The sequence below is a fragment of the Hippoglossus stenolepis genome, chromosome 1 (assembly GCF_022539355.2).
Source record: "Hippoglossus stenolepis isolate QCI-W04-F060 chromosome 1, HSTE1.2, whole genome shotgun sequence".
In the NCBI taxonomy this organism is placed as follows: Eukaryota; Metazoa; Chordata; class Actinopteri; order Pleuronectiformes; family Pleuronectidae; genus Hippoglossus; species Hippoglossus stenolepis.
In genome coordinates, this window is record NC_061483.1 from 10538802 (window position 1) to 10554053 (window position 15252).

Genomic DNA, 15252 nt, shown 5'->3' on the forward strand with positions numbered 1-15252 from the left:
TTGGAGAGCCATCATGTCATCCATCTTTATGTACTGTCTATGGTTGCAGTATTAAAATTGTTTAGAAAGTAATGCACAATAACACAATAAATTACAATAAAATACAACATATGTTAAGTTATACTATATATGACATTAATTGATTTTGAATGAAAGTATAATTAGTGACTGGACTGTGGACTCAGGATATGATGGACTATTGCACTTTATTTTTAAACCAGGCACAAATATAAAGTAACTACCTTTAAGTCATTTTAAATACAATGCCATTACTTTTCATGTCATTCTCTACAGGTCTGCTCACCATCTTCCATAGTAGCCTGAGAAGCTATATTGACATTAGGTGTTGCAGCCTGTGAAACTCTCTCCAGATCCTCAATGCCTCATCTCTGGATCCTTTAAAAAGCTCCTTAAAATCCACCTGTACACAAAGGCTTTTTGCTACTAGTTTCATTTGCTATTATTTTTTGACCTTGGCTAGTTTTTAATTAATTTTTTTCTTAACTCTATGAAGCGGCCTTGGGTACATTGAAAGGTGCAATATAAAAAAGACCCTTTCTTGACTGGCGAGAAGGCAGAAATAATACAGTATTAAAATTCAACAGCATCAAAATGAGATTGCTTTGCTCAGTTTTATTTTAACAAACAAACAACAATGAACACCTACATTTAAGTTATATATTAAAGATGGCCTGTTTTATATACAAGTCAAACAGTGTACACAGGAGAACGCTGAAGATGAGGACAGAAATAGAAGAACAGCTGAAGTTTTTGCAGCCACAATGAGAGGTGTCTACATCTGGTGACAACAAGGGTGGGTTCTGGGAACAATTAAATCATAACACATGTTTCTTAGGGATAATGATTCAATCAAGAAATTGGAGCAGAGTTGGATCGAAAGCCTGGAGGCTCCACTTTCTCCTCTGTGGTTTTCCCCGCCACAACCATCCACCACAATTTTAGCTCGTTGTCTCCAGATGTCTTCCTCAATGAGACCAAAGTGAAAGAGAATTTAGACATCGTACTATGATTCAACAACAGGGAGAAAAAAGATGCAGGTGGTCTCACAGCCTGGTCCAATGTGACCATTTGTTTATTCCTCTACACAAACATCACCCATCTCTTGCTCAACACACGGTAAGTGCACTACAGAGCTCAGCTCTATTTCAAAGCCTCTTGGAAAGAATTGAATTCATTGCAACGTGCTATGACTACGTCATTCAGTTTCTGAGTAGGTCACTGGCAAGCCAGCTTTCACTGTGCCTCACTAAGAAAAACAAAAACACAAAAGTGAACGAAATCCTCCCAGAACAGGAGCAATAATACTGTATTTACCAAAAGCTTAAAATAAACCGATCTGAGAAAGTCGACAAAAATGACTATAACCATCTACCTCTATTTCCTCTTCTTGCCATTTCTCAAACCCCCCCTCCCCCGCCATCCCATATATATCTCTCATTCCAAAATGTCCCAGGAAGTGGCCACTGTGGGACGCTGCCAAAAGTGACACTGCTGTTAATTAAGGTCACTTTCTGTGCGGGTGCGGTGGATCATGGTGGATTTCGGGGGGAGAGAAGGGAGGACAGGAATGACTCTTGATACTGTTGTGTTTGCCAAGAGCCTCGTCGAAGTCCAGCTGGCGGCCGTTGACAGAGATGTCCATGCAGCCGTGGTAAAACGCAGTCACAGGGGTGGCAGGTAACGGGACTTTGTCTTAGGAGAGAGAGAATGTGACAGTCAGTGAGAATGAAAACAATGAGAGATGGAGGAAAACACAGGCCTGACCAAGGTCAAAACATGGTATAATAACAAAAAGTAACAATAAAAGCCAGCGTACATTTCACAATTGGGTTTTAATCCTGTCACCAGGATCGAGAACAACCTTGTCTTGGAATGTATTCCTTGAATATGTAATCTAAAACTCACTCTATTAAGATGTTTTTAAGATGGAACGGATTGGACTTGACCCTTTAGCTCTCAAAGTTAAAGTTAAGAAACACCAATGAAAACATAACCTACTTGGCAGAGGTATAAAAGTAACCTCGAATGTTCCAGCCCCCCCACCAGGACAGACTGACATTACTGAATTACTTTGTTTATTCATACATTCAACAACACATCAATGAGTGTTGATCGTTCAGGGGAGGATAAATCAACTTAGGACAAAGTTTTGGCAATGGTGGCTTCATCACTTTTGGTCCAGACTGAAATATCTCAACAACTATTAAATTGATTTATGTAAACATTTGTACAGATGTTCATGTTCTTCAATTTTAATTTAGTGCCATCATCTGCTTAAAAATGTTTTAATTGTCCAATATTTTGGTTTTTGAACTCAGAGACGGTTCCCACACGTTGGCCACATTGCACTTTTTATGGTGACCATACAGCTGATATATATTTTGCTCAAAGTTAACTTTGTACTTGTTGCTCTGACGAACCTGGTATCCCACCAATGTATGTACTGATGGGTTTCTGCATGGTGGTATTGAGGCGCTCCAGTGCCACCTGCAGGGCATCAGATGCCATGTACGTAACCGTGGAGGAGTTGGCTGAGATTTGGATTTCGGTGGGAGTCACACTCAGCTGCAGTGTCAGCCGCTCAGGGTAACACAACATCAGTGAGTCCAGCTTCGCCACGGAGACACCGTCCAAGAACACCTGCAGGTCCTGGAGAATGGAGGGCAATAACATCGCCAAGTTTAACTTATCTTAACTTTAAGATAGATATGAGCTGATTTCTAGCAAAGTGCGTACAAAATTAACTCACAGCTTCTTCTTCACCCTTCGTTACCACAGCGACCGATAAGGGGACAATGTTATTGTAGACAAGAGCAAAGAGGACGCCTGTGCTGCTGGACGGACGGATGTTCAGCTTTATATCCACCTTCCAGCTCCCAGAATCACCTTGTTAAACACACAGAGAAACACAATTTAGTTGCATATATTTTGTCAGGTTGGACATTTAGAAAAACTATGTAAATCCCATGATTCTAGCTTTACTTAATTAAAACATGTTTGGATTTTCTCAAAATCACATGGTTGCAACTCTGAAGAAAGTCTGTCGTTCTAAAGCCATGAAGAGTTCTGTCATAATGTGAAATGATATGGAATATATGAACCCCTCTGTTCTAGAGTCCCAAAAAAGTGAAATAAAATAAAATGTATTAAGGAAAATTTAAAATAATTTAATGTAATCTTTTCTGCATTATTTATTCTGTAATATAAAAGTGTTTGTATCGGCACATCTCCGCAAACATACACACTGATACCAATGTGTCTGTGAAAGGCCAGTTTTTATCGGCCAACAGACAAAATCGGTCGGGCTCTTGTCTGTACTTCTACATAAAATAAGGCTTTGTTCAAAATCCACCAGGTCAAACTGGGGTGTTTCTGGGTGGAACATTTAGCTTCTTAGTTCCTCAGTTCTTTTGTTAACATTTCTTTTTGAATCAAAACACTTTGCACAAAACTTCATCCGTTACGCTGCGTCAGCTCAATAATCTTAAGTAGTTTAGATGAATGAAATGCAGAGATAAACAATTTTCCATAGGGATTAATAATGTATAACTTAACTTACTCACTGTAGTCAATGTTGAAGTGTGCCAGTCCGGCCCCAGTGAAGAAAGACCCTCGTTCCACATACACAAAGCAATGTTTACTCTTCTTCTCCTGGATGACCTCCTTCACCCCAGATGCTCCTTGATTCATCAAGTTCCAACCCCTGATGCAGCCGTCGAGTCGAGGGTTGATCTGACAGATGGACAGAAACACAGAGTGCAGCAGTTTTGGATTTCTGGACTAAACCCCAGTATCTTAGTCAACACTTTATCCAGATTGTTATTTTAGCATCCACCATGTGTGCTGGGTGATTCAGTAGAGTGTTTGCAGCTTACAGGTTTGATGATGTTTTCTGTGCGGTTGGGCAGACCGGCGATGTAGACCTTGGTCTCCAGTTTGCCATTAACTGAAGTAAAGAGACTCTCGGGGCTGTTGATGCTCATCACAGCTTCCTTGCTGATCTTCACACTGATGCTGCTTTCCAGTTCATCCACAGAGATCTGCAGGTTACACATGATACTTCACTCAACGCAGTTTCAAACTAGAACGCACAGTTATCACAACACAACACATCAATTCAGTTTAGTGATTTAGTGAACTATAGCTCTTTCTCACCACATGCCACTGTCCATCATTTATGGCTTTTCCTCCGCTGGTGACCTTGAACGTGTGCTGGTTCTTGAACTGGACTTCAATGCGACCGTCCCTCAGCCCCAACATGAACCATGAGTCCTGCGAGGACTCAGCGTACAGAACAACTCCCTCTGGGTCGAATGTGCGGAAGTCAAACTCTGCTGCAAACCTAACAACGTCAGCAGACAGAAATATAAATTCACACACTATGAATGTAACTGCATCGTCTATATGAATGCTTTAGCATGTTTTCACTAACAATCTTCGTACCAACATTTTTAAAATATTTATGGACATTTGAGTTGGTTTTGTTTTGTTCTACTTCTACTACTACTAATCAACAATCACACTCAAAAGTCCACTCTTAATAAATCCACATTTTCAATAGCATTACCATACAATGACAACTGACATAGAAAAGCATAAACGATGCCTACTGTAATTAATCATAGATCTCAACCATCAAGTCTAGTGCAAGTGTGTGCTTGTGTGTAAGTGCATGCATTGATATTACTCATGTTATGGGGACACTCTATTATGGGGACTTGTCTTCATAAAGGGGACATAAAGCAATTTCACATAACATAACAAAATTTGATTTTAGGGTAAGGTTAAGGTTAGGTGAAATTAACACGTTGACTCGACTGTATGTGTGTGTGTGTGCGATATAGACTTACTTTGTGTTCTCCGGCAGACGGAAACGCAGGAAGATGACCGGCAGGCCTGCGAACTGGTCCCCCAGGTAGAGCATCTCTGAGTGTTTGTGGTCATACAGGTCCACACAAACAGGGATTCTCTCACAGAATCGTTGATTCTCAACCAAACGAAAGCCCTGACGACCATCGCAGTGACACGCAAAGCTGCCCACTGAGTTTATACATATGCCGTCACACATGCTCCACTCACACTCGTCTACATCTGCAGCAGTGGAAAAAAAGAAACATGAAGATGCAGTGATCTTTGGCTCAAGTGTCTGTGGCAGCCGGTTGATGGAAGTAGTCTTAGACTCGAGGTGGTAAAACAGGAGCAATAGAATTAAGTCTCACCGTTGCAGGTTTTGGAAGTGAAGTTATATTTAAATCCCGGCGGACACTGGCACTCATACATCCCAGGCGTGTTGACACATTTAGACAGTTTTCCACAGATACTGGGATACAATCGGCATTCGTTGATATCTGGAAAACAGGGACAATGGACAAATTGTCTCGTGAGAATTTGTACTATGATAGATCTGAGTGCTGATTTATAAAAGAAAAATCATCAAGCTGCATTTTGACAGCTTTCTTTTCATGCAGATTTTAGACACCTGCATATTGTTGGAAAAGTTACATGAGCGTTGTCCCATAATGGAGTGCAGAGACTGTTTTGAAAATGCTTCCTTGGTGGTGGGATCAAGGAAGGAGTCAGCTGCTGAAAATTATTACTTTCTACTTCAGATGATTCGTATCCATCAGGAAATATCATCGGGGAAACATCTGATCGGTCCCTGAGCCATAAAGAACTATCTTCAGTGAGGAAAAACAAGGAGTACTGCAATACATAGTCCAGCCCCACAGAGCCCAGATGTCAACGCCTGAGATGACACGAAGAGACACTGAGGCAATAGGATTTAGGTTTTCAGTTGTTTGCACAGTTTTTGCAGCTTCTGACTTCATTCCCTGGTTTTCTGCTGTGTGTGATTGTCCCCATTCACACAATGAATGCCAAATGCTGCTAACACTTACTGCCAGAAAATAAATCTCTGCTCTTACTCTTCACCATTTCAGTTTGAGCTGTCTGTTTGTATTATTTTCTGTAAATGAGTAACCGACTACAAATAGACAACCTGCTTCCTGTTTACACACACTCTCTGTATGTGTATAGTCATGTGATGTGAGTTTTCAGGTGTTCTTCCAGTTCACCAATCTCTCACCAATACACTTAAACACCTGAGCTCCAGCGTCTTATCCATAACAAGACCTGGCATTTTATAAGGACAGGTTCCACCACTTAGACCCTGTCAGATGGTCTCAAATTGAAATGTGTCGGCCCACCACTCGGCCTTTGTTTGGGAAACGTCTTGCTACTCCACCTGTTTGTCTAAATCTGACCTCTGTTGTTTTTGCCTTTGCTTAGGATCACATACAGTCTGTGCCTTTGCGATAACCTGCCACGCTCAGCCAGCCACCTCTGCCATGTGGTCATGTTTGAACTCTTGTCATCACGCTCACTCGACTGGATGTGAACTCTGAGTAGCAAACTGGTTGGATATAATCACCGTATCAGAACCCGGGACATTTTCTGTAATGATTCGTTCATTCTGGTTCAGAGTTCCTGTGTAAGCGACTAAAACAATTAGTTTGATTTGTTTGTGCACAACCCTCTTCATGGTCTTGTATCTCTCAAATCCTATCAAAAAAATAGGAGAAAGTAAATCGACTAAATTGACTCAGTCTATGTTTGTCAAGACTTTGAACTCCATGAGCATTTAACCCACTCGAAGACAAACACTGACTCAACACAAAAGAGGACAGATAGGTTGGGTTGTAACAGCTCATAGATATGAGACTGGTAAAAAAACAAGGGCCATCTTTTCAGACATTTTAAGTTTTTCACATTCAGTTCCAAAAGAGGTCAAATCTGGTCAGCTTTAAAAAATAACAAATACTCCGGGCCCAGGGGACGACAGCTGGGAGAGCAGTTTTGTTATGAAGTGTGCAGGGTTCCACTGTCCATATGAATACATTTAAAAAACAAAACGTATCAAAAAGAATAATATACTGTACAGAAACATGTTTTCTCAGCTGCTTAGTCGGACTAAATGTTCCTCTTCCATATGGACAGTAACACAGCTGGATGTCTTTATAAATGTGACATAAGCCACTAATACACACACATACATAGGATACATGGACTTTGCGTATCGGCTGATACCAAGTACCGATCCGATACCAATGCAAATAAATAAATAACAACTTCTTTAAAGTACTTTAACAGCTTTATGTTACTATGCTGCTGTTTTACTTGTGAGACTTTCAGCATGAAATATCTCAAAATTGCTGACATTTCAGCTAGTTCTGGCTAATGCTACCCTACCGGAAATCACTTATTGTTCACCAATCTAAAAACAAGACACAGGAAAAGAATATAGCAGTTTTATGTGCTTTTAAGACGTGGTATTGTCAGCATTTTTCAGGAGGCATTTCCGATGCTGCTATCTGTATCAGAATCTATATCTCTAATTAAACTTTAACATGAAGACAATGAAGTCTTACCCACGCAGTTGATTTTGTCATTGATGAAGTAGCCCTCTTCACACATGCAGTAGAAACTGCCGGGGATGTTGTAACATTTTTGATTACATCCCGCTGGAAATTCAGGATCTGAACACTCATCGATGTCTGTCAACACATCACACATGAAAAATGTCTCAGCATTTCAAACAGCGACATATATACTGTAAGTCTTAGGTCCAATTCTAAGTACAAACAACAGGATGTTTATGCTCAACCAAAACATGCAAAATCCCAACATTTTGTATCAGGACTCACCGTCCTCACAGCGAACCCCCTTCCAGCCGGGCTTACACACACATGTGAAGGTGGCCAGGCCGTCCACGCAGCGCTCTGAGCCCTCCTTGTAGCATGGATACGGTGTGCACTGGTTACTGATCTCTGCAACCAACAGTTTAAGTCACTAACCCAGAGGATGTCATTGAAAATATTTCACTTCTGAAACAGATAGTAATTTATAATCCCCGGGAAAGCCCCTCACCGTTCACACAGGTGCGGAGGTCAGATGGGATGGAAGAGTCCGAGTCGTGGTTGTTGATGCCGACACGGTGTGAACCAAGACACACTGCAACAGAGAGTGGTGTTCATCAGGCCGGGCTAGTAAAGGCAACACTAATTCATATCACAATATCTTGAAATATACAGTAAACCCAGAAAACTTACCAACATATTTGGGATAGAAGTATTCCTGCGGGGGAAAAAAAGGAGATTCAACAAATATTCACTTCTGACAAAAAGACAAACAAACGAGAGAATCGGGGACGAGAGGGTGAGCAGACACACAGTCAGCTGTTCTCTGAATCAGTGAATCAGTCCAAATTAAAGCTTCAGTAAAACATTAGGCGGCATCACCAGTTTACTGATTATAGATTTCGCTGTTGGAAAACTGAGTGTTTTTAAGATATAGCATCTGATCTAAAGCTGACATGATTAATCAATTGAAAAAAAGACTAAGATATTGAAGTAAATTGTTATTAAATTCACTTCCGCCTTTTCACTGGCTTTGTAAAACCTCTTTGATAGTAGATGGACTATGTTTCAATTGTTTAAAATGTGTGTCAGACAAAATAATAAAGAATTTGAGGAGGCCAGCTCGTGAGAAATTTGGCCATTGCTTTTTGAACTGCTTATAAACCCAGGAATGTAGTGAACAATGAGGAGGTATTGTATTTTCCTGTAATTATCTTTCTTGTTATGTGTTGAAGATCAATCAAATTCATTCTATGATACAACCAAGGCACTGGTTACCGTCTCCGGCGCGTTCTCAAAGATCTCCCTGGCCTCCTCCTTGTTGCACAGCTCCTCGATGCACTCCCTCTCCATGTTGCCCTTCTTGCTCTCCTCAAACAGAGAGTTGGCTCTCCGGTGCCTCCTCAGGAACTGGGAGGCTGAGGTCTGGCTCAGGACTGGGAAATGAAATAGACACACAAACACACTCAATTAAACGTAATGTGTGAAGAATAAAACAATAGCAATAATTATCATCAATAGCAATATAATCGATAAATTGACTGACCATCGTGAAAGCACAGTGAGGAGGTATAACACATAACTGATCCAGCTCAGATGTATAAAATGTTTTGCTGTTTATCAAGTGTTTATCAAATAATTCCTTTTGAGATGCAGTGGAGCAGAAGTAGAAAGTTGCATTAATGCCAATATTAATGTAAACCACAAGTACCTCAAATGTGTACTGAAGTACAGGGCCTGAGTAAATGCACTTAATGCTAACAACAACATCAGGCTTAAACCTATCACAGATTACTCTCCTCTCGCTTGTGTGATTAATACATCATAACAACACATGATCCCAGCAGGAATGTCAGTGCTGTGATTCCTGCTGACAGATTCGAGCTGATGTGGCTGAAGTGGACACAACCTAATTGCACTTCTATGAAACGGCCTGACTGATAAAAATACAAAAATCCAGTCATTGCGAAACCGTTATTTCCCAGAAATGGCCTGGGTCTGCTGTCACGAGCGGCTCGTGTTGTTCAGAGGTCCGTGAGAAGAAGTCACGACACTTTCTCTGGTGTTCGTCCAAAGTTTTACACTCACTGTGATTCTAAAGAAAAGCTGCGGGTTTCTAACCAGGACGCTGAGCCTTGCGCCGGTTCCCCGCATGTACGTGTGTGTTCACCGTGTAAACCGTGAAATGTCCGAAACACTTACATCGATGGGCATCGACGACCGTCACGAGAAACACGAGACAGGCCAAGGTTTCCCCGAGAGGACGTTTCTTCCTCCTCCACATAGTCGAGCCGTTCTTCATGCGAGGCCTCGTCTGGCTCTGAGCTCCTGTGACTACAGAGAGGGAGAGGGGGGGAGAGAGAGAGTGGGGGAGAGAGAGAAAGAGAGAGAGAGAGAGAGAGAGAGAGAGAGAGAGAGAGAGAGAGAGAGAGAGAGAGAGAGAGTGGGGGAGAGAGAGAGAGAGAGAGAGAGAGAGAGAGAGAGAGAGAGAGAGAGAGAGAGAGAGAGAGAGAGAGGGAGAGAGAGAAAACAACAAAACTTCATTCTTCCCGAAAGTGTTTTCATGGAGAGACAGAGAAAGAGAGAGAGAGGAGGGGGTGGGGGGGTGATGGTAGGCTGCCAGGAGAGAGAGAGAGAGCTGCAATCACACACACATTGTTTACTCAAATCTATCCATCCACCTGTCTGTCTGTCTGTCTCTCTCTCTCCATCTACTGTATATATCTGTATATCTATCTATCCATCCATCCATCTATCTATCTATCTATTTAGCCTAACCACTGAAACCGTATTGCTCATCTTGACCCTGACCAACCCATGACTAACTCTAACCTTAACCTAACTATAGTCATGATCTTCCCACCAACATTAACCTCACACCTGACGTTTAGCCTCATTAGGACCATGAGGTCTACTGGTCCTGACCATGTCAGTGTTCCTGCTGGAAAAGGTCCTGAAGAGACTTCCAGTCCACACACACAAACTGAGACTTGATGCTACCCGTGTATTAACATCCCTGAAGTCAGGCCACAATGGCCGACATACAGCCTCATGATCTGCAGCCAACCCTCATGCTTTCAGGATAATGAGCCGTTGCTATGCGACGAACAACAAAAGGGATGTTGCTGCTCTCTGGTCGAATATAATGTTAAAAATGGTTTCGTGTTTCCCAGAAGTATCTTCACTTTAAATTGGAGTTAGCTCAACTTCCCTGCATCTGCTGGACCACACATGAAGACACCAGTGAGGTCAGCTCATGGCTGGACTGAGGAAAATGAGCCCCTGGGTGCAGACAGACAAAAGGTCCCCCCCCACCACCACCCCACAGAAGGCTTCATCCACACAATTGAGTCTTTTCTAACTGTTTTAGACGCATCGAAAGTCTGAAAATGAGAGTAGTGTGATCAACAGGTGTAAAACGGCAACACTGATGCATTCCCTTGAAAATGTCTGAGAAATTTGATTCAACACAACATCCATTTTAAAATCAGCTGACTCACTGTAGATGATAGACAATAGCTAAATAACAATGACTGGACAACACTGGAAATCATTTTTTTTTTACTGCAAGTGACTTTATAAATACAGATGAAAGTAATAAAAATTATTAAATCTCTGTTCCGTGTCGATATCTAATTAAACCACACCAGGAAAGTGCACATTAATGTATGTCCCCTTTATTCTTCCTGCAACATCATATTGTCATGTTTGCTGTGAAAAACATCTGGATTCAAAAAACCCCAAAGAACAAATGACACAGACACAGATGTTTGCATTAATATCGGTTTCATTTAGTTATTCAGGAAAAAACAAACACATCACATTTTCACCATTCACTCAGCTGCTTTATGTACACAAATAACAGGCTTACTTTAATACTTTTAAAATATTTGTACAAAATACACTGTTCTCCCTTTATGATAATCACGTGTTTCTCTGAAGAGGCATTTTTTTGCTGCGAGAGGTCAGCAGATGTGCGCTGTTAATTTGTGGTGCGGGGGTGTTTGTTAATATTATTGCATGCTGAAACACAATGATTGCATAATTCATTCCTGTATAGGCTGCAGGGGGGGAAGGGGGGAGTTTGTATTACTGTAACTGCCGTTACAGTCCCCCCACCCCCTCCCCCCCACCAACTCCGCTGATGTTTCTGGGAAGGTTTGGCAAAAGAGAAACTGAAAAACTAAAAGATAATAAATATGGTTTCCAGTTTGGGGACGAGAGACAGAAGTGTTTTTGCTGAATGTTTCATCAGTGCTATTACTGTGTTTCATGTTTTGGGAGAATAAATTGGCAAATGTGTCTTGAAAAGGATCAGTGGTTCTATACAAGGAGAAAGAGGAGAAACTTCATACGAGGCCAGAGCAGAACAACAGCTTCCACAGGGCGACTATAGAGTCTTTAGTAAAAGTACAGGCAGTGATTTTTTGTATTTTTTTTAAGTGGGATGCTGCCTTTTCCTGACCTGTAACACTGGGTTCATTCAATTGGCAATACAACCCGTCTTGTCAGTCACACACACACACATACACAAAACACACACACACACACACACCCACACACACCTCAGTCATTGAATTCAGACACACACAGCAAGATTCCTGTATGACAAGACAAAGATAGAAAACAGAGTCGAACAATCTCTCCTCTCCAGTTCGCAAGATCCACATATTCGACAAAGAAAAAAAGATGTCATCTGAATAACCGCTGTCCGTTTTGAAAACAGTTATAGGTTCTGAGATATATATAAAAAAAACATGTCTAAACAATGATATATTTTTTTGTTCGTTTTTTTTTCAAAAATAATTTTAGAAAAGTGATGACTGGCACTGTTTGAGGGGGATCTGGTGACCACCAGAGCACCCAGTGAGGCTACACAACCATTTTTTTGGGAAAATACAAAAATTCTATTCAGTGGTTTGTAGTCACCTGGTCGCACACTGCGGAGGCCACCGTCCCCGTGTGGCTACGACTATACTTCACATGCACAGGTTTTGGCGAGAGAGTGAGTGCTGATGAACGTTGGAAGCCAAAAGAGAGAGGCGGTTGCCTTTGAGGGTGGGGGGGAAGCGTCGGACAACACAACACGGCCGGGCTAACGACAATAAGTCCTGTACCTTCAACAAAATCCTGACCGGTGAGATTCACAGCGAGCAGTTTCTCAGAGGAATGCACATAAATAGGTTTCAAGCTACAGGGGGGGCCGCTTCTTCCAAAAAGTAAGATGGAGCTAAGTCACTAGAACAGAAAGAACATCATCAGGCAGCCAACTGGGCAACACAACCAGGAACACACCATCCATTTCACAAGCATAACTGGAGACTGGTTATAACGTTAGTACATGTAATAATTAGGAGTGAAGCTAAGAAGCCAGCATCACAGCGAATGAGCTGGACTCACACAGATTCTGCTTTGTGACACTTGAAGGGATCGTTTGTTTTTCGTTTTTTCTCTTACGCGGAGTTTAACAAACACGTGCCTTCATCGTGTCTGTATGCTGCTTGACATGTTGACTGCTGATCTTGTTTACTGGATGTTAGGGACATGGAAAGGTTCTCCATGCATATTCTGTAATAGTTACTCATTTATTTTTATTTCATGTATTTGTGTGCATGTTAATCAGGGGTTGGGAAAAAGAGGCTACAGCCCAAAGGCCCCAGACCTACAGGGGCCCAGAGGCTCCTGGTTCATGTTGCAGTTTGTTAATATTCAGAGGTGTTTCTCTTATTCTGCTTTAAATTTTGTGGAGGGTTGGGACATAACCCAAAATTGAATCCATTACACTTTGGTGCAGATTTAGATCAGGGGGTGGATCCAGGATTTAGTTTTTTACTTTCTTTAACACTGTGGGATGGGACATTTGCATTGATTTCTCAAACCAATTTTTTTTTTTTGTGATAAAATATGACTGTGTGCAATTTAGTGCAGATTCCAAAACATAAATACATCTGGATCTAGTCAATTAAAATGTGGTTTCATAAGGGGACCGTTGGGCCTTGGCAGAGATTTACACTTTACCGGTGCAATTCTAGTTTAATTTATAGATTCCTGACAGAAACAGGAACATTATATAAATTCTAAGGGCAGAATTTGCTGCAGAGCTGTTGTATGGAATATGAATATACAGAGCCACTGGGTGTATATTACGAACACATTATTATTTCAGTTTAAATTGTGGTTACATGGTACATTTTACTTAATAAAGTTGTGCTTGGGCACAAATTCACAAACTGTGGGAGTTAACAGGGGCCCACAACACTGTTTTAAATCTTTTTGAACTTTGATACGATCTAATGTCTTCGATCAAAGACGGAGATGAAATAATCTTCCATCCAGTATATTTATCTTTACTCAAAAGTGAAGTTGCAACTTAACATTCACAGACTTCTTAACACCCTTCAATCAGCATACAGAGATAGAAAAAGACACCTGTGAGATTGTCAGACTCAGTGTAGGCAGAAATAAAAAACTTTAACTTAAATATCCAAGCTAATTGTTTAAGCCAGGTACTGGTTACACAGGGCACAACTAACAGTGTAACCACAGCAGAACAAGACTCCAAACGTGAACTCTTCAACCTGTACACCTGTTAGCACGTTGATGATAAGGATTTAAAAAATGAGGGATAAAACTGCCCGTGGAGTGATTTTCTCATGGCAAACGTCAAGCTGTTTTCGGGCCGTGCTTGGTCCTGATAATCCCTTCTTGTGTTCTCTCGACCTTCGCAGCCTTCCTGAGGAGGTTGGGGACAAAACATAACGAAAACAAAAAAAACACCCCACAGAGGGTTCAAAACACGGTCCTTTCCTTCTAGAGTTTGGTCTGTCAGACGTGAAATACAACGGAACTTTTCAAACAACCTTTAAAACAAATCAAACAGATAAAATAAGCTTTTTGAAAGTGTGCTGCGAGGCTTGTTCATCCACAGATTTGGAGACGATTAAAGTGCGTGTCGCTCACTGTCAAAACTGTCCAGTGAAAACGTTTGTTTGTTCTCTCGTCACATCAGGGAAAGGAGACTCAAACAGACTCGTGGTGTGATTATCTTCTTCAGACTTATCCACGCCTGTTCCTCTCTTTCTGTCCTTACTGATCTGAGGTCTGTTTCTCCGAACCTGGTGTGATGCACCACGAGGTACTGCAGAAAAAATGTCCATCTACACAGCTCGTTCAGTCTGGCAGTGGGTTTTAAACCTCTTATTTTCTTAAACTTGAACAAATTGGTACACCAGGTGACACGTGTCTCCAATCCAGCTCATCGTCTACTTCTGGAAACGTCATTTAAAAAAAAGAGAAATATTAATTCACGGATAACAATATGAGATAAATGATCTCACCTTCTTCTTTAGTAAAACATAAAGATTTAAAACTCAATGCTAGACCCAGAGCAGTGTTAAGATGGATTTTTTTTTGCAGAAGTGAAAAATATGCTGGTTCTGGGCATCATGGAAACAGTCTACAGGACCATGGCTAGATGGAGTAGGTGGAGCTCTCAGACTGCTGGCGGATGTAGCACTGAAAACTCTTGTCTCCAATCGGGTGCTCTCTGTGGAAGCAAAGAGAAAGATGGTGGCAGGAGGTTAGAGAATCGTCTCATGAGACAGAATAGAGCATAAATTTGATAAAGTCGAGATTCCTGTTTAAAGAACTGAACTGGACTGAAGGGAAAATCCAGCTCACAGTTTAAGTAATTTAAAATGTTAGAATTGCTTCGTTCAATCTCCAACATCCTTTGCACACGTTAAATGAATAAAACTGTACCATAGCACCACCTGCAGGTCGCTCAGTGTTGATTTTACAGTTAGAAATCTCCCAT

At 41.3% G+C, this 15252-nt stretch overlaps 2 protein-coding genes across 3 annotated transcripts in view; both read right to left on the bottom strand.

Annotated features, from left to right (window-relative positions):
* Positions 1-613: 613 nt before the first annotated feature.
* On the bottom strand, positions 614-9813 carry pros1 (protein S). Its single transcript, XM_035163610.2, has 14 exons — positions 9639-9813; positions 8715-8872; positions 8130-8154; positions 7948-8031; positions 7725-7847; positions 7449-7574; positions 5241-5369; positions 4872-5112; positions 4177-4363; positions 3897-4061; positions 3585-3753; positions 2771-2907; positions 2442-2670; positions 614-1713 (listed from the first exon to the last, which is right to left on the bottom strand). The coding sequence occupies exons 1-14, from the start codon at positions 9736-9738 to the stop codon at positions 1526-1528; spliced, it is 2061 nt and encodes a 686-aa protein (XP_035019501.2). The 5' UTR covers positions 9739-9813; the 3' UTR covers positions 614-1525.
* Positions 9814-11205: 1392 nt separating this feature from the next.
* rasa3 (RAS p21 protein activator 3) overlaps positions 11206-15252 on the bottom strand; it is a 37446-nt gene continuing 33399 nt past the window's right edge. For both annotated transcript variants that reach the window (XM_035155747.2, XM_035155748.2), the window contains one exon: positions 11206-14982. In XM_035155747.2, the coding sequence (XP_035011638.1) occupies positions 14907-14982 (76 nt within the window). In that variant the 3' untranslated portion in view covers positions 11206-14906. The remainder of the gene's footprint in view (positions 14983-15252) is intronic.

Coding starts and splice junctions, on each gene's coding strand:
- pros1 (XM_035163610.2), bottom strand. CDS start 9,738: ATGAAGAACGGCTCGACTATGTGGAGGAGGAAGAAACGTCCTCTCGGG. Junction 8,873..9,638: donor GGTCGTCGATGCCCATCGAT/GTAAGTGTTTCG, acceptor TTCATTTCCCAG/TCCTGAGCCAGACCTCAGCC. Junction 5,113..5,240: donor CACTTCCAAAACCTGCAACG/GTGAGACTTAAT, acceptor CCACTGCTGCAG/ATGTAGACGAGTGTGAGTGG.